The 18,009-nt window shown below is 38.8% G+C and overlaps 1 protein-coding gene across 11 annotated transcripts in view; it reads left to right on the top strand.

Moving 5' to 3' along the window:
• The first annotated feature begins 1,302 nt into the window (after positions 1 to 1,302).
• Positions 1,303 to 18,009, top strand: part of PAN3 (poly(A) specific ribonuclease subunit PAN3) — a 117,863-nt gene continuing 101,156 nt past the window's right edge. For 4 of the 11 annotated variants that reach the window (XM_027116605.1, XM_027116604.1, XM_027116600.1 and 1 more), the window contains exons 1-4: positions 1,512 to 2,065; positions 13,047 to 13,168; positions 13,959 to 14,025; positions 15,891 to 15,961. In XM_027116605.1, coding sequence (XP_026972406.1) covers positions 1,636 to 2,065; positions 13,047 to 13,168; positions 13,959 to 14,025; positions 15,891 to 15,961 — 690 coding nt within the window. In that variant the 5' untranslated portion in view covers positions 1,512 to 1,635. Of the gene's footprint in view, positions 1,411 to 1,491; positions 2,066 to 13,046; positions 13,169 to 13,766; positions 13,879 to 13,958; positions 14,026 to 15,890; positions 15,962 to 18,009 lie in introns of those variants that run through there. The other 7 variants (XM_027116601.1, XM_027116603.1, XR_003434831.1 and 4 more) reach the window with 5 other exon arrangements.

Below are 18,009 nucleotides of genomic sequence, written 5' to 3'. Positions count from 1 at the left end.
GTCCTGTGTACCATGTGTCTCCCCAAGGAGAGAATAAACAAGCCATCTGAACTCAGACAAGACTGCATTTTGTTTTCTTTTGCTTCCCCAGCTCTGAGCTCAGTTCCTGGTACACGTGATGGGCATTAATAAACATTTGTTGAGTAAATATACATGTGGAAATATTTTTAAACAGAAAGACACAATACAATGTTATTACTACTTCGAATTTAGCAAAGGAACGTCACCAGGCTTACCAGTTTGTGGTCTATGGAATCCACTTTCCCCCTTTCTGCAGTGTAGTACACTTGCTTCTATCCGTTCTTCTGTGACCTCTTCTGTTTGCCACAGTTCCTCAAATTCTGCCAAGGAACACCCCCCCTTCCAATTGCCTTTTGAGAAGACCTTTCGCAGAGGAGAAAAACTAAAACGTTAAAGTTATCTTCCCTTCATAGCAACTCCTTAAAATTCCTTAAAACTTTTTTTTTTTTAAATAAATACAGCGGAGCATAACATCAGCGATCGGTGAGGGAAAAAAACTCTTTTAAAAATGAATTTCGAGTCAAGACTAGGCCGATTGGAGAAAAGAAACCCAGCGCGATTTTAAGGGAAACCTTCTGGTGCTGCCTAGGCAGCGGTGTCCCCAGGTGGCATCTCATTGTTCATAACATTTTACTGAAGGCTTTCAGTAATATAAATAGAGAAAACAGGTGCTGCACTCAGCTGGGGGTTTGCCCAAATCAACCTTCTCAGATTCGATTTTTGGAATAAAAGGCCCAGGAGTTTTTAGGCAATCAGTCCCGTAGTTCTCATCACCCACAGCGGGAAGGAAAAAGAGGAGGGAGGGGAAAAAGCGAGGGTGCGGAAGCGTGGCGAACAGACAGAGCTACTCTCCCAGCAGAGCAAGGGCTTGGGCTCCGGCCCCAGGTGCGGCCCCTCAAAATGACAATCACATTCTGTAAATTTCGTCGTTTCAATTAAAAAATGACGCCTGGCTTTATAAACAAGAGGACATACGAAAAAGGGAAGGCATTCGCCTCGTGAGAACTTCCCGAGCCGGCTCGGCGTCGGGGATCGCCGCCGCGGTCCGCCCGTCCAACCGCCGCCGGCTCGCGGATGCCCAGGAGGCCCGACGCCAGGCCAGGATAGACCTCGCGCTCCCGCTACCCACAAGCCCCTGCGCCTCGACGCGCAGGCGCACCGGCGACGGCCGTCTCAGGAAGAGGAAAATGGAATAAACAACTCGGAGGAACCAGAGCGCGAGAGAGCGAGTGGAGGCAGAATTTAAAAATAAACCGGCCCCTCCGCCCTCCCCGCCCGTTCGCCGCCGCCGCTCCCCCTCCCCGAGCCCGCGTCCTCGAAGTCCCCGTCCGAGCCCGCGCGCCCACCCCGTCGTCCCGCGCGGCCCCTTTAAGAAAAGAGAACGAGAGAGTGAGTGAGAGAGAATCCCAACTCTCCCCCTCCCCTCCCCTCCTTCCTACCCCCTCCTCCCTCCCCTCCCCCCCCTCTCCCCGGGCGGCTCCGGCTCCCGCAGCGGGACAGACCCACCCGCCCAGGCATTTCTCCGGCACCGGCTGCGTCTTCTTTCCCTCCCCGGTCTATGGTGGCGGCGGCGGCTCCTCGGGCGGCAGCGGAAGACGAGGCTGCAGCGTTGCCATGAACAGTGGCGGCGGCCTCCCGCCCCCCTCGGCCGCCGCCTCCTCTTCCTCCTCCTCGCTGGCGGCGGCAGTGGCGGTGGTGGCCCCGCCTGGGGTCGGGGGTGTCCCCGGCGGGGCGGCGGCGGGAGTGAAGCTGAAGTACTGCCGCTACTACGCCAAGGATAAGACTTGCTTCTACGGGGAGGAGTGTCAGTTCCTGCATGAGGACCCAGCCGCCGGAGCTGCCCCGGGCCTCGGCCTCCATAGCAACAGCGTCCCCCTGGCTCTGGCGGGCGCGCCCGTGGCCGGCTTTCCGCCCGGAGCGGTCCCGGGCGGGGGAGCCGGGCCGCCCCCGGGGCCCAAAAAGCCGGACCTTGGGGGCCCGGTGGCAGGAGCCGCGGCCGGTGGAGGAGGCGGCAGCGGGGTCCTCGACGGACCGCGGCTGGCAAGTGAGTGTGGTCCGGGCTAGGAGGGCGACGGCGGCGGAGGGAAGGCCCGGGGCCGGACGAGGCCCTGCGACCGAGCCCGGCCCGCGGGTCCCCCCCTTCGCCTCCCTCGGCGCTCTGAGAGGCCTAGGCCAGGCCCGAGCCCTCCTTCCGTCTTCCTGCTTCCCCTCCCCACAGCCTTCGGCGAGCCCGGGAGCAAGGGGAGGCTGGCTTCTTGGGAACGTGGGTGGTGGACTGGGGTGGTGGAGTGGGGGCGGGGAGGAAGGGGGATGGGTTGTGGCGTGCGGTGTGCGGGAAAGGGGGTGTCGTTTCCGGGGGGTGTGGAAAGGGGCTGGGTTTGTGGGCACACGTGTTCTGCGTGCCCGTGTGGAGTGGAGTCGGCCGAGGGTTGAGGTCGCCGGGTGGGTGTGTGTGGGTCGGGGGCGGGATGGGAGGGCGGGCTCTGAGGCTTCGTGCGGTGGGTTGAACGAGCGGAAAAAGTTTGTGCAAGGCTTCTGGGAGAAAGGTTTTCCAGGCAGGAAATGCTTTCTAAGGATGAAGAGCGAACGGACAGCCGCGTTTATCGTGTGCTGAGGTTGAGTCGGGAGTTGCGAGTAGGGATTTCACAGGACTTGCATTTCAGCATGGTTTTCCTGAAAGCTGGCAGAAGTTTGCAGGGTGTCACTAGGGATCTCGTCTTCTACTGCTTTGTACCAAGCGAACCCTTAGCGTGGAGCCTTGAAAGCGTGTCATGTGCAGCGCACCTTTGTGTGCGACTGAGCACTTGGATGCGGATATCTTAGGACTGTTTGCATTGTTTTTACTTTCTGTCATTATCTGTTGCCTTGCAACTTTGGAGCCGTTAGTGAGTGGAGTTTGAAGTTCTAATAAGTGTGAGTGTAATCTGTTTTACAGAATGTTGCCCTTAAGGAAAAAGTAGAGGTGCCAGATTTTCCTTTTTTGTTTTTGAGTTTGTTGAGCATTTCTAAACCAAATGGGAAAGTCCTACTTTCTTGGGAATTCTAAACTGATTTCAGATCTGAAAATCATTTGATAGGCTACTTAACTTGAATGTCAGAACATTGTTGTATTTTCTTTTTTTTTTAAACTGTAAACGGACTATGTACTTGCCTTGATGCTTTAGCAGTTACTTGCTCTATGAGGACTGTAAGTGTCTTCCCAGAGATACGTGTGTGTGTTAAAGATTGTTTCTTTTGCTGCGATAGGCTTTACTTTAGTGCAGATATATTTGGTGAGGGTGATATGCTAAGAAGATTAATTTGTAACTTAAAATGTTTTGTCAAAATGGTTACTTGATTGGTGGAATTTTATCACTTTGGAGTAGCAGCTTTGCATTTTCAAGGTAAACTTGCTGTATGTCTTGAGTTACGGCTCAAATTAATTCGAATTATGTTTGATTAGTAAGCAATGAAACTGAACAGTATTTGTTACCTACAGGAAGAGACACTTTCAAAAATGCAGGTATTTGATTTAATATGTGATATTTCTAGGATCTTCCGATAAACAGAGGTAGTAGATTTGGGACATGAAAGATAGGACAGGCTGTAAACAGGTGGAAACAGGAAGGTGGAGGAGAAACACTAGCAGGGACTCAAAGGTGGGGATCATTTCATATCTCAGGAACAGAAAGGAATTGGGATATAGGGTCTTGAGAGGACACAGTTAGTGCTAAGAAGGCATTTTAAAATTAACGTTTAGTCATTCAACAGTTATTTGATTAAGTAGCTGCATTATGTAGTTGGATTCTGTAGGGCTTGCTTTAACTTAACTGGGTGAAGCCTAAGGCTCTTCTTTTCTGCTGTAGGCTTCTTGGTAACTCTCAGTGGTACAGATTGTGACTCATTTTGGATGAGATAAAATTGCCTCTTAACAATGAGTGGCAAGTCAAGTTGTTCAGGAATCAGGGAAGAGGATTGTGTCGGTGATTTAATGGCTACTTTGAATTTGTACACTTTATTGTTTAATTTTTAGTCTACTCTCTACATTTTACTGTGTTCTTATACTGTATCTTTTGAGACACTTGTTAATTAAGTGTATGAGGCAGTTAAACTGGGCAACACACTCTAAGAGGTGTTGCTATAAGGAGAAATTTATATTTTGTTAGTTACTGACCTGATTATGTAGAGTCACTGACACAATTTTATTTTGCTTTTATTGTTTTCTTTGCTGTTCTTTAAATGTAAGAATGTAGAGTATTTTTTTAGCTGAGAGGTCAAACAGATCTGCTCTGATAAGCTGGGTCTGCCTGCAGAAATACTTTGGGCTCCTTGGGTATCTTCTCTGTGTGTGTGTGTGTGTGTGTGTGTGTGTGTGTGTGTGTGTTTTAAAAGTTTTTTTAAATTGAGGTCTACATACCTAGGGAAGAGTATACAAATCATAAGTTTTGGAATTTTCACAAGATGAACACATAGCGTATAACAGTACTCAGATCAAGAAATAGAACATAATCAGTACCTTCCAGAAGTTTTGCTCTTCTTGCCCTTTGCCAGTCACTCCCCTTTCCCAGAGGTAACTACTGGTTTCAGGCACTACCTTATAACATTGTAGATTCATTTTTCATGCTTTTTTGAGCTTTATAGGAATGGCATCAGGTGGTATGTACTCTTTTTGTGGGCTTATTTCTTTCAGCGTATTTATAAGATCCATTCAGGTTATATAGGAACAGCCTCTTAATCTCATTCTTGTGTAGTGTTAAATTGTATGAATATACCACATTTTATTTTCTCATTTTACTGTTAGTGGGCAATGGAATGTTGCCAATTTTTGTCAATTAAGAGCACGGTTTTGAACACCCTTGAACATGTGTTTTGGTTCAAGTCTACGAATTTATGTTGAGTTACGTGGGAGTGGAATTGCAGGCTTGTAATAGGGCATGCAGATGTTCAACTTTAAGTAGATGACTTCAGTTTTCTTAAGGGACTGTACCACATTTACATTCCCTCTACAAGAGTAGGAGAGTTCCAGTTGCTTCACATTCTCCCCAACACTTGGTGTTCCATCTTATACTTTTAGGCATTTTGGTGGCAAATCTTATGTTTTTAATTTGCATGTGTGTGGATTGTAATTGAATTAGTTGACAACATTTAAAAAATCAGAAGGTTTAACATTGAAATACAGATTTCTGGCTTCCTTTGAAGGGCGGCTCTTGTATATTGGAATTAGGTCTTTGGTGGGGCAAGACTCTCCATTTTGCCTTATTACTGACTGGGTGACTTTTCTATGCCTGGCTCCTCTTGGCATTTGAGTTTTTGACCCTTGCTTTAGTACTTCACATTTGCAGAATTGTTTTGTTAGTGTTTCACATTCTGTTAAAACTTTAGAGGTACATGCAAGAAGAAAATTTTATCCTTATTTTGCAAGCATTGGAAAACTGAAGCAGAAAGGCTTTTTCTTCTCTGTATGGCGTTTCAATCTTGTGGTGTTTCAATCTTGTAAAGGAACTATATTTTCTTTTGTTGCTTACTTTTTATCTATACAGAGTAGTACATTTTCTCATTTCAAGCTCTTCTGTTGATGTGGCAGCATGGTAGTAAACATGTTCTGGCATTCAGGATTGTTTGGGAAATAACAGTTTATTTTTTTAAAAAAGCATTTACTTTAAGTTTTTGACATTTCTTGTTTCTTTTGGACCTGGGATCTTTGAAGGCTTAAATGTGGTTTGATTTGAGTTCAGCTGAATTATTGATTCTTGATATTTTAAAGATGTAATTCTAATATTTTCAACCAGCTAGACTTTTCATCTTCAAGGTGCTCAGTTTTTAGCAGCTAAACTGTTATACCAATATTTGTATTTCATGCACATTACTTATAATTTGAAACCCAATAGATTTGTTTATTTTACCGCAGTAGACTTATTTTCAGTTCTACTAATTTAGTTAGTAATGAAGCCTTTGGCATAAGGCACATCTAAGATGGGCCTGGCTCTCTTATCTACTAGCATTGTGATCTTGGGCAATTTTTTAACCTTTAAGCCTCAGTTTTTCTCATTTAAAAAAATGGAGGTAGTAATAATACCTACTTAAGAGTTGTGATAGGGTCGCACGTGACACTGTCAGTGCATTGCTTGGCACATAGTGAGGTTTCAGGCTTAGTTGCTGCTGTTATTGAGTATTACTAGCAGTAAGTCTACAATTAGCCTGTACATTTCCTTATCTCCCAATTTTTGAGAGTATATTTTCAAGACCAGTAAAATAGCTACAGATTATTGAACTGCGGTTGTCTGTCCAAATGAAAGAAAGCAGGGGGTAACTTGAAGTTCATATACAAACTTTGGAGTGTATGATTACGTGTATGGCGAAACTGTTTTTGTTTAAGCCAGGATTATACTTTTCATCCCACAAACCCGAATCAGCTAACAGAAAAGTGAGTACTGGGAATTTGCCATTAGGATAGCTGGTATAGATTTGAACATTTTTATTTGACAATACACAAAGTAGACAACAAAGACTACCATTCAGTTCACTCCTTTAATGTGCTTGCAAAGTGGCAGGTTTTGATCTGGGTGATAGGAATACAACATTGAATGAAACAAAAGTCTGCCCTAATGGAGGCTACATTCTAGTGGGGAGTACAGACACGTGTATAAGATAAAGTCAGATCTTGAGAAGTTTTATGAGGAGGGCTTAGAGCTTTATGAGGAGTACTCAACAAGGGTTGTCCTAAAGTTAAGTCTAGGTAAGAGTCAGTTAACAAGTAAAAGACTGCTTTGCATGGAAGTGCATTTGAAATGACTCTAAAGAAGATATGTGATTGCCAAAACAAAACAGTATCTTCCTATTTTCGCTCTTTTATAGGATTTTTCTGTTTTTAAATTAACTTTCTATTTTGAGATAATTGTAGAGTCACATGCAGTTGTAAGAAATAATACAGAAAGAGCTTTTTGTCCCATCACTGTTTCCTCCAGTGGCAATACCTTTTATAGCTGTAGTACAGTGTCACAACCACATTGATTGATACAATCCACTTACCTTATTCAGATTTTCTGAGTCTTATTTGTACTTGTGTGTGCACACGTGTGTATATTTAGTTCTGTGGAGTGTTATCGTGTGTATGTTTTGTGCCTGCCAACACAGTCAAGACATAGAACAGCTCTGTCACCCTCAAGTGGCCCTTTTGTAACTCTCCCTACCACTCCCTGGCAACCACTAATTTGCTCTCCATTTCTGTAATTTTGTCATTTCAAGAATGTTCAATAGGGCGGGGTGGGGGTGGGATGAACTGGGAGATTGGGATTGACATGTATACACTGATGTGTATAAAATGGATGACGAATAAGGACCTGTATAAAAAGTAAATAAAATTAAAAAAAAAAAGACGCTATAGGGAATTTCCTGGTGGTGTGGTGGTTAGGACTCCGTGCTTCACTGCCGTGGCCTGAATTCAGTCCCTGGTCCCGGAACTAAGATTCCCTCAAGCTGTGGCATGGCCAAAAAAAAAAAAAGAATGTTCTATAAATGGAATTATATAGCGTGTGATCTTCTGGGATTAGGCTTTTTTTTTTGACTCAGAATAATTCCCTCAAGATTCAGCCAAGTTGTGTATATTGAGAGTTTTTCTTGCTGAATTTTTCTCTTTTCTTTTTAACTTGGCAGATTTATATCTATCTTTATTTTGGAATGGCTTTTTTTGTTTGTTTGTTTGCTTTTCTATAGGCATATGTGCTTTTGTGTACAAAGGTATGAACATTTACAGCACCTAGAAATAGTTTTTAAATCTATTTTAAGGTTGAATTTAATTTAGTTTTTAAGTTAATAAAAGCTATAAACTTTTCTGTAAAAATTTTCATTGGAACAGCAGTGTATAAAGTCAAAGTAAGCCAATCTCATCTTATTGCCCAGGGTTAATCATCATGAATAGTCTTGTGTATGTGACCTTGATTACTGCTAAGGGGCCTGTCTCCAAATACACTCACATTGGGGGTTAGGGCTTCAATATGTGAATTTTGGGGGGGAAACAGGTCAGGTCCGTAACATGGGCACGCATACACACACTCAAGTTTTAGAGCAGTATTTCTTACATTTGTTTTTCCATATTAACTTTATATTCTGTTTATAAGGTAGTTTATGAGCTGAAACTATACAAAGGAATGTGATAAAATATTTGTTTTATGTACTGTTATCATATAATTGTTAACAAATCAATACATAAAATATTTGTGTCTCCTTTCAGTTTATAGGAATTATTTCTGGACTGGGGGTCCTGAGATTTTGATTTTAATACTCTCTTACAAAGTAACTTTGATCTTAGGCTAGCAGCTTAGTCCATGTGGAAATATATTTCCTTATCTGTAAATAGGAGAAAGGGGTATGGAGTACATGATGTCTAAAATTTCTTCAGCTCTAAAATGTTTCTGTGTTTTTCTAAATGTTTATGTTCTAGAAAACAGATTATTTTATGTTCAATCTTTAGAATTCATCTTGTTCCCTTCCCAACAGCTTTTAAAATCACTGACCTCTCAGCAGCTTAACTTCAGTTTAGGGGAGGACATGCTCATTTATCTTGGCTGAGTTAATTGGCATGGGGGGTAATAGTCCTCTTCCGATAAAACCTCTTCCTTTTTTGATGTCTTTATGGGTACCTTGCTTTTTCTTCAAAAAACTAAAGATGTTGTACCTATTTTTCTAAAACTAGTTTTTAATTATATTTTTACTATTAAAAGTTCCAGCTTTAGAAAACTGGGAACAGTATCTTGCTTTTGGAATTAAAAACGTACTGCATGCACAGGTTAAAAACTTAAATAGCACAAAAGGGTACACAGTGAAAAACAGTCTCCCTTCTTCCTTAATTCCCTGATCCCTCTCCAAAAGACAGTCACTCTTTCCAAGTTATTATGTATCTATTCAGAAATATTCTTTGTCTGTACTATGACTCATGTTTACATTAACCTATCTGTAGCACATGCCGACACACATATACACGTGTGCACACACGGGAGCCTAATGCACTTTGAATTTTTTCAGCAAACTGCATATCTTCTAGTTTCTTCCACATCCACACATAAAAATACACCTTACTCTTTTTAGTGGCTGTTTAGATTGTTTACGGTCTTTTACTATTACAAATGATGGCCCTAAGCTGTTATATCTTAATGTATTATGTATACCAATACATAAATTAACACAAAATATAATGTACACATATGTTAAGGAGCGTACAGAATCTTCAGTAATCTGGTTTAAACTTGTTACATTAAAAAAAAAACTATCTAGAGGCAAGTACAGTATGATCTCACTTACATATGGAATCTTAAAAAAACCCCAAACTTGGGGCTTCCCTGGTGGCGCAGTGGTTAAGAATCTGCCTGCCAATGCAGGGGACACGGGTTAGAGCCCTGGTCCAGGAAGATCCCACATGCCATGGAGCAGCTAAGCCCGTGTGCCACAACTGAGCCTGCACTCTAGAGCCTGCGAGCCACAACCACTGAGCCCATGTGCCACAACTACTGAAGCCCGCGCGCCTAGAGCCTGTGCTCCGCAACAAGAGAAGCCCCTGCAATGAGAAGCCCGCACACCGCAACAAAGAGTAGCCCCTGCTCACCACAACTAGAGAAAGCCCATGCGCAGCAACAAAGACCCAATGCAGCCAAAAATAAAAAAATAAATAAATTAAAAACAAAAACAAAAACCCCAAACTCACAGATACAGTGGAGAACAGATTGGTGGTTGCTCGATGCCGGGGTCCAGGGGGGTAAGTGAAGATAGTCAAGAGGTACAAACTTCCAGGCCTTTTATTCTCATAAAACACTGGGAAGTAGGTGTTATCATTTCTGTTTTACAGAGGAGGAAAAAAAAGACTTAGGTTAAATATGCTGTCAAAGATCAGTAGTTGGCAACTGGCTGAGACAGACCTTATGGGCAGTTGTATTTGCTAAAAGTTCGTGCTCATTCCACAGTGCAGTACAGAAAAGGCTGGTGCGAGTGTCTGCTGAGTGGTCAAGGAGCCCCTGTTTCTTGGGCCTGCATCCACTGTGCTGTCAATCTAGTGTCTTTGAGTCTCATTGCCTCATCAGAAAAACGGAGGCAATAATATCATTTGCATGGGGTGTTTTATAGAAGTTGGTTGTGAAAGTCTATTGTATCTTTTATCAACTTTTAAAAATACCTACTTTAAAAAAGGGCTTAATTGTAAATAAGTGTTTATGTAAATGTGCTAGTAGAATAGGGCATACCAGAAAAATATCAGGAGTAGTCCCAAATCTCAGTTTACAGATAATTTAGATGGGTAGATAGTTCAGAAACAGGTAAGAATTTAAATGTTTAAGTAGTTGAAGACAGCAATAAGAGATCAAAGGAAAAAAATTTTGTCACATGAATGATATAAACAGTATCTTAAGAGATAGAGTTGTGTGTTAAACACAACTTGGAATAATTGGGGTATACATTCTAGAGATAAGAGAAGAGGAAAATAACATTTATGATTACCTATGAGACAGGGTGCTAGGCATTCTGCATAGGTTACTTCACTTGAGTCCCTTTCACAACCCTGTGAGTGAGCTGGGATTGCCTTCTCTTGCAGATGAAGAAATGAAATTTAGAGGGTTTTGCTCAAGGTCATTCAGCTAGTGAATGGCAAGAGTTGGATTAGAACTGAATGACTAACTTCCAAGTATTTTGGTTTTTTTCCATTATACCTGGGTCTTGAAGAACACAGAGTTGGGGTGTGTGTGTGTGTGTGTGTGTGTGTGTGTGTGTGTGTGTGTGTGTGTGTGTGTGTTAGAATTGATGAAGTGTGGACCTTCAAAATATAGTGAGTTTATCATTTTGACTGGAGGAGAGAATTCAATAATGTTAGGATTATTGTAAGACCTTTTTATAGTAGGTGTATACTTTGACATTATAATCTTTGATCTTTTGGAAATATCTGTGTAAGGTACTCAGTTTTCTCCATGATGGATACACAGTTGTCTTAAGTCCATTTATTGAGTAATCCCATTTTTCTCCACCGATTTTAAAAAGGAGCTTTGTCGAAATATAATTTACATGCTATAAAATTCACCCATTGTAAATGTACAATTCAATTACTTTTAGTAAATTTATAGAGCTGTGCAACCATCAGGATTTTTACAAGAACTTTTAAGATACTGTTTCATTGTTTTTCATAACTTTGTGTGGAAGTTTGCAGGGTAGATGGTATGAGGCTCATTTTACAAGTCATGGTATCATCTCTACTTTATAACCGTTTTGCCTAAGACATTGTGGCTAGTAAGTGGCAGAATTGAGTCTCAAACCAGCACTTTCAGGAAATACTAGAATGATAGGTTGAGAACAGATTGTTGAGGGCTTTTTAATGTCAGACTAGGAAGTTTGGATTTCATCCCTTGGGATGAGCACTGCCAGCATCTTGTCTCTGATGTCCTAGTTGGCAGAGGAGAACCACTTAGTAGTTTCAGCTGGGCTTTTTTTTTTTTTTTAAAAAGCATGGTCTATGGAACTCCAGTCCCTCAGGCTGCTCCCAAACTTATCTACTAATAGCCTGTTGTTGACTGGGAAGCCCTATCCAATAACATAAACAGTCGATTAACATATTTTCTATGTTATATGTATTATATACTGTAGTCTTACAATAAAGTAAGCTAGAGAAAAGAAAAGGCTATTAAAAAATCATAAGGAAGAGAAAATACATTTTCAGTTCTGTACTGTATTGATTGATGTAAGTTTACATTATATGCTTACAAGGTGAACCACTTTCTCTCTGTACCTACATCACTGTTGCCTTATACGATACAAAGTGTCATATGTTTTACTAACACTAGACATCAAAAATGAAAAGATAATGTGAAAAAGAAATTCATATTTATTTACAGGTGTCCTGCACTGATAATGAAGAAGCAGCAGTATGATTGCTTTATGGTAGCTTAGTGTAAGTGACATGGTTGCTTCACAATAGCCTGGCCTATACGCTAATAAATGAATCATTATAAAATTTTCATAGTCATATTCATTATACAGTATTGGAAGTGTTACACTTAAAGAAAAACACTTAACCTGTGATGATAGGTTATGTCACCTGTGATAGTTTCTCCAGTTCAGAGAGAGAGAGGCATACTGTACGGTAATGTAATTCTTTGAAAGCAAAGTTATAAAACAGTAAGAAAACTAACACATTAATTTTATATTAAATGTCACTCACCTTATGCCTATGTAAGGATAGAGTGGTATCCACATTTACATATATTTTATGCATTCATGACGTACGATTTCTTCATTTTTTTTGATATTTATAGGCTACGAGGTCCATCTTTGAGTTTTTCAAATTGTCACAAATCTCCAAAAATTTTTCCAATATATTTATTGAGAAAAAGTCTGTGTATAATTGGACCCATGCAGTTCAAACCTGTGTTGTTCAAGGATGAACTGTACTTACCAGGAAATAGCATCTAAAACATTGTCCATCACTTTGTTGGTATATGATGGGTTGTCTTAGTAGTTACAATGATTCTGTATTATTCCACCATAAAATCGACAGAAAGCTTGTCTGTATCCCTCGGCTCTGTCCCATTGCTCCCACCGTAGAATTGGCTTACTGAATTATGAGTTAATATGAGACTGCTGGTCTGTTTCTTAAGATGTGTTATGAGAAACAGTCCTGAGAAACTTGTCTCTGTTTAGCATATGAAGATTCACAGGAGAAATTGCAGTGGTTTATATTCTCCTGTCCTCTTGCAAAGTTAAAGAAAAAAACTTGATGAGAAAAGTAGAAATGCAAGTGTGCTTTGTTTCTTCATGTTGTGCTTGGTGGCTCTCAGGTAACTAATATAAAATAAATAGCTATCTCTGTGGGAAAAAAAATTTCAACTTGAGCATTGTTTAACAAGTTTCTAGAGTTGAGACAGTTTTATTTGGTTCTGCCCTTTCTTATGAACAGGTAAATAGAAACAAGTGTGACAGAGATTTGAGACTTTAAAACTTATTTGGGAACAGAGAAACTACATCAATGTTTTGTGCTTTTAAATAATTTAAATACTTGAATTTTCCTTCTCTTTCAGTTCCTGGAATAGATGGAGGTGCTTTAACTGATACCAGCCTCACAGATTCATATTTCAGCACCAGCTTTATTGGAGTTAATGGATTTGGAAGCCCTGTAGAAACAAAGTATCCCTTGATGCAGGTATTGTTGGTATGAATTTATATGGCACTAAACACTGAAGTTTATTCCGGGGATGGAGACATCTGGAGTTTTCATTTGTTTTCACTTTTGTTGAGTGGGAGGTGGGATTTTAGGAGGTGATGAGGTAGGTGGGATATAGGTGAGCCGTCTCTTGTAGGTTTGGAGTCAGGGTGAGCTTTCAAGGGTGGAGTTGGAGAATGTAGAGGATGGATAGAAAGAGACTGGTTTCACTCCTCTGTGTGTTTTGTTGAGTGTGGAATGAGAGCCTTTGAGGATCGTGAGACCATAGAGGCTGTGGAGTGTGTTAAGAAAGCGCGGGGACGTATTTAGAGAACAGAGAAGAACCTAATTTTATAGAATCTGTGAGGTGTATGAAGGATAATATGCGTTGGGAGAGAATACTAGAGAGTGTTTATTGACTTACAGTCATTCACATCCTCTTGGATGGATACTGGAGTTTATATTTTATGGATAAGGAAACAGTAGTTATGTGTCTTGCTCAGGCTAAAAAGTTATGGAAGTGCAATTCAAAATAGTTCTGTGACTTTGGTTTTAAATACCTGGCTATTGAGTAAACTTTTCATTTGATGTGTTATAGAGAGTATTTCGAAGTTTCTGCATAGATGATTGTAATCCAAGCAGCAGCATTTATAGGAGGATTAGAGTGTCACTGATGTGAACGATGGATTGGAGGGGAAGACGCAAAGAGGGTCAGTCTTAACTTAATCGGTTGAATATTCTTAATTCTGTATTCCTCAAAGATATTATGTATATATATTTTATGTTTCAGAGAATGACTAATAGTAGCAGCTCCCCAAGCCTTCTAAATGACAGTGCCAAGCCATATGCAGGCCATGGTAAGACTTGGTCCCTTTTTCTCTTACAGATATATGTATTTCTGACTCTAAAAACAATATGTCCATTGTAGAAATTTTGAAAATTACAGATAGATGTAAGGAAGAATATGATCTGTTATCTTCACACTCAGAGATAACTAGTATTAAGGTTTGGATATATGTATATACATACATATACACATAATACATAACACTTTATATACATAATAATACCTGAGATTGCATTAAATATACTTTTAAATTATAACATGAGTGTTTCTAGGTCATTATAAATTGAATCCTTTGTTTATTTTCATAATTTACTTACTTTTGTTTTTTTAAAGTCCAGTATTGGACTTATGTGTATGAATCTGTTCATATTTTGAGTTATTTCTTTTGGAAACATTCTTAGACATGGAATTACTGTTTCAAAGATTATGGACATTTTTAAGCCTTTTGATACAGAATTTCCTTTTCATATCCTAATTTAAAAATAAATGTTTCTTTTGTATCTTTCTGCATCCTATTTTTAAAAATAAATGTTCAAGAATGGTTTTTTTAAAAATATGTAACAATATTAATATTCTATATCGGTAAAATATAAACAGTTATTTATAACGATGAGAATAAGAATTTGCATGTTGATTATTTCTGAGATAGACATTTTATGTGTGTGTATCGAATCTCTCTCATTACTTAGAAATTTCTTCTTTTGCTGTAGGAAAATATAGCGACATTTTAATATTGAATAAAATTATTAGAAACTAATGTGTAGCATTATAATATTTTTGGCATTCCCATAGAGTTTATATGCTGACTTTTAAATGCTATCAAAGGTAGCGTAAAGGATGAATAATACCTATTTTTAGTCTTGAATGTATAAATTACATAAAAATCTTGTATCTTATTATTTTGTTAACTTCTTTCTCTTTGCATTATTAGTTATATTAAATTAATGTTAATTCTAATGAAGGACTAGACTGTGAAAATCCATACAGAAGAAACCAGAGAAATTAAGCAGCAATTTATATGTACTGCATTATGAAGAGATTTAAGGTTCCTTTAAATGACAACATTTACTCTATTTTCTTTAGGATTTTACAGATAATTTAATGAGAAACATAGAATTAACTAAAGCTCAGAAATGAAGACAAAAATATTTCAATGTATACCATGTATTCCTTTTCAGAAACTCTTCTGATTTGTTAAGTGAGAAACAATTTAGAGATGTACTTTTGTTTGTAACTTCTGGCCGCAGAGTAATAGAGCTTTGAACCTATAAAATCTTTGGATTTCATGTTTGTGTTTTGAAACATTTAATATTTTCATCTTTAAGAACTTAATTTACCTTATCTTTTTAGTAAGAATATCAAGTATGTGGTGATAAACTTAAAAATATGGAATATTCTGTAGGGTAGATGGTTTTAAGGTCTTGCCTAAGTGTTAACATCCAAGTCCTATCGCTCAGAGTATGTTTGACTACTCTCCCTGCCACCCCTACTCCTTTTTTATTTTTCTTATGGTTTGGTCTCAAGAACACAAACTACAGGAAGACTTCCTTCATAAACACATTCCTAATAACATGGTTACTTAAGATCACCTTTTTTTTCTATTTTATTTTTCTTTTGGTTCTCAGCAAATAGATGCATTCTAATTTGTATAGCTTCTGAATAGATATGTACTGACTATTGGCTGAATGAAGTAGTCTCCAGTTTGTGTTTCATTCAATTACAAAATATTTGAACACCCACTGTGTGAGGCACTGAGTTTATTGTTGTGGTATATGATTTTTTTTTACTACTTTATAAGCATTCAACTTAAACATTTATTAGATTTATAGGTTTCCTGAGTTGTCTGTGTGGAAACTTATATAACTTACCTTCCAGATCCTCTAACTTCACCTGCTTCATCCTTGTTTAATGACTTTGGTGCCCTCAACATCTCTCAGAGAAGAAAGGTAGGTGAGATGGAAACTTACGTGAAACTAAATGGAACATAGGGGTGATACTGGGATGTTACCTACATAATGGTCAGTGTTCTCTTAAGTGGGGGAGGACTGTAATGTTTTTCTTGCTTTTTGTTAACCATTTTCCTTGGTGTATATCTCTTATATGCAGAATTTTATTTGATCTCTGTGCATGAAATAGAGACATTTTATGTGAAGGGATGAAATCCTTCTTACTTTTGCTCATTTTCTTTATCTTAATGCATTCTTTTTAAGATAACAGCAAGTACAACATTAAATTAGATGTTAGGTGACCCATTGTAGGTATATTAATCATCTTTTAACTTTATTTTCTGACTGCTTTGTCTAAATACCAAAGATTTCTCCCCTAATTTAAACTCCTCATTACAAGGCAAACTTAAAATCTTCAGCTTTTCATAATTGGCCCAACTGTTTAAAAACAGTTTAAAATCTCTTTATATTAGAAATTTAATTTAGTTTTATTTGGAATTGAGGTTGATAGACCGTGAATCGATTTTGAAGTACCTTGCAGTAGTTTATTATAGTTTGATGCCTTTGAGTCTTACTGAGAATCATTATGTTAATAGTAATAGTAATCTAGAGACAGTGCTAATTTTGGTTAGGATCAGTAGCAGCTAAAGATGTTTAGGAGGTTGTAAGTCTTGGCGGAAATTACTATAAAGTTATAACTAATTCAGTTTCCTAAGTAATAGGAGAAAGATCAAAAAGAAAATATTAATTTTAGAAAACTGATGTAAGCTTAAGGTGCTTTAAGGAAGTCTCTGATCAGAAGGTAGTATAGAATGAATTTCAAGAATACTAGGTAGATGTTCTCTAGACAAGAAAATAAAACTGTGGGGTCAGGTATGAATTATATCAATACCTCATGTACCTAGTATTATCTCCTTTTAGAAAATAGATGAGAACAAGGAGGTAATTAATTACAAAATGCTTTTAAGCAGCTAAGATTGGTAGACTAAAAGGTATGGGTTTGGTTTTATAGACTTCCTTACAGGCTCTCACGAAGAACACATTTACTTTTGCTTTACGTACTAGTCTCAGAAATGGGAATATGTATTTTCTAAATCTCTGTGGTAGAAGTGGAATAGAGTTGGACACAAGCAGTGAGAAGTGAGTGAGAAGTGACAGTAGACAAAACCTTCAATATGGAAGGAAGCAGTGAAGTGCTGGAAAGCAGGTACAACCTAGAAGTCAGGTTATTTGGAGCTGTTTAGTGTAGGGGAAAACAAAAAGCCCTTAAGTAGTCTTAAGGGTCCCGCAGTAGCTTTTTCACATTTTTTAAAATAATAATCTGTTAACTGTGATAAGTAGCATTTCTGATGTATGAGTAGAAAGTAAGACTAGAATGGCAAATAAATACTTATGAGGGTTTGGTGGATTGCATCTTAAAGTTGAAATATGTGATTTAGAGCTGTTGACATTAATTTTGTTGTTGTTGTTGACATTAATTTTTGACAAAATAGTAAAGAGCCCTGGAGATTTGAAAAAGGAGATTATAATACCCATCCTTCTAAAATTTATTTTAGTGAAGGAAAATAATAGAAGGAAATATTACTATAAATGTGACATCTGTATTTGGAGAGAGATTAGAATGTATCCAAATGGAAGCAGATTAGTGAAGTGAGCACTATGCTGCAGTTTTTGAGGTCCTGGATCTCTAGCTTTGTGACCTTGGGACAACCTTCTAGGCTGTAATCTTCACATCTGTGAAATGATGAGCATGGCCTGGATAATTGCTGTGGTGACTTTCCTCTCTAAAACTCAATGTTTGGCTAAACTGAAAGGACCTACGTGTCAGCCTCTACTTAGAAACTCAGTATTCATATAGTATAGTATATCTTTGAAGGACCATATTTTCTTGCCATTTATATTTAAAATAATATGTAGGGACATCGAGACTTTTTTCCAGTAGTGGGCTACATGATTAGGAATCTTTGTGGGTACAGGTTGCATATATTTTTAAATTGTTTGTTAATGGTTGAGTTGAGAAGGTTTAAAATTCCTTTGTATTAGAAATA

The sequence above is a fragment of the Aethalodelphis obliquidens genome, unplaced genomic scaffold (genome assembly GCF_003676395.1).
Source record: "Aethalodelphis obliquidens isolate GAN/ISIS:26980383/991018 unplaced genomic scaffold, ASM367639v1 scaffold16, whole genome shotgun sequence".
NCBI classification, from domain to species: domain Eukaryota; kingdom Metazoa; phylum Chordata; class Mammalia; order Artiodactyla; family Delphinidae; genus Aethalodelphis; species Aethalodelphis obliquidens.
The sequence above is the reverse complement of the archived record's forward strand: the minus strand, read 5'-3'. Positions and strand labels throughout refer to the sequence as shown.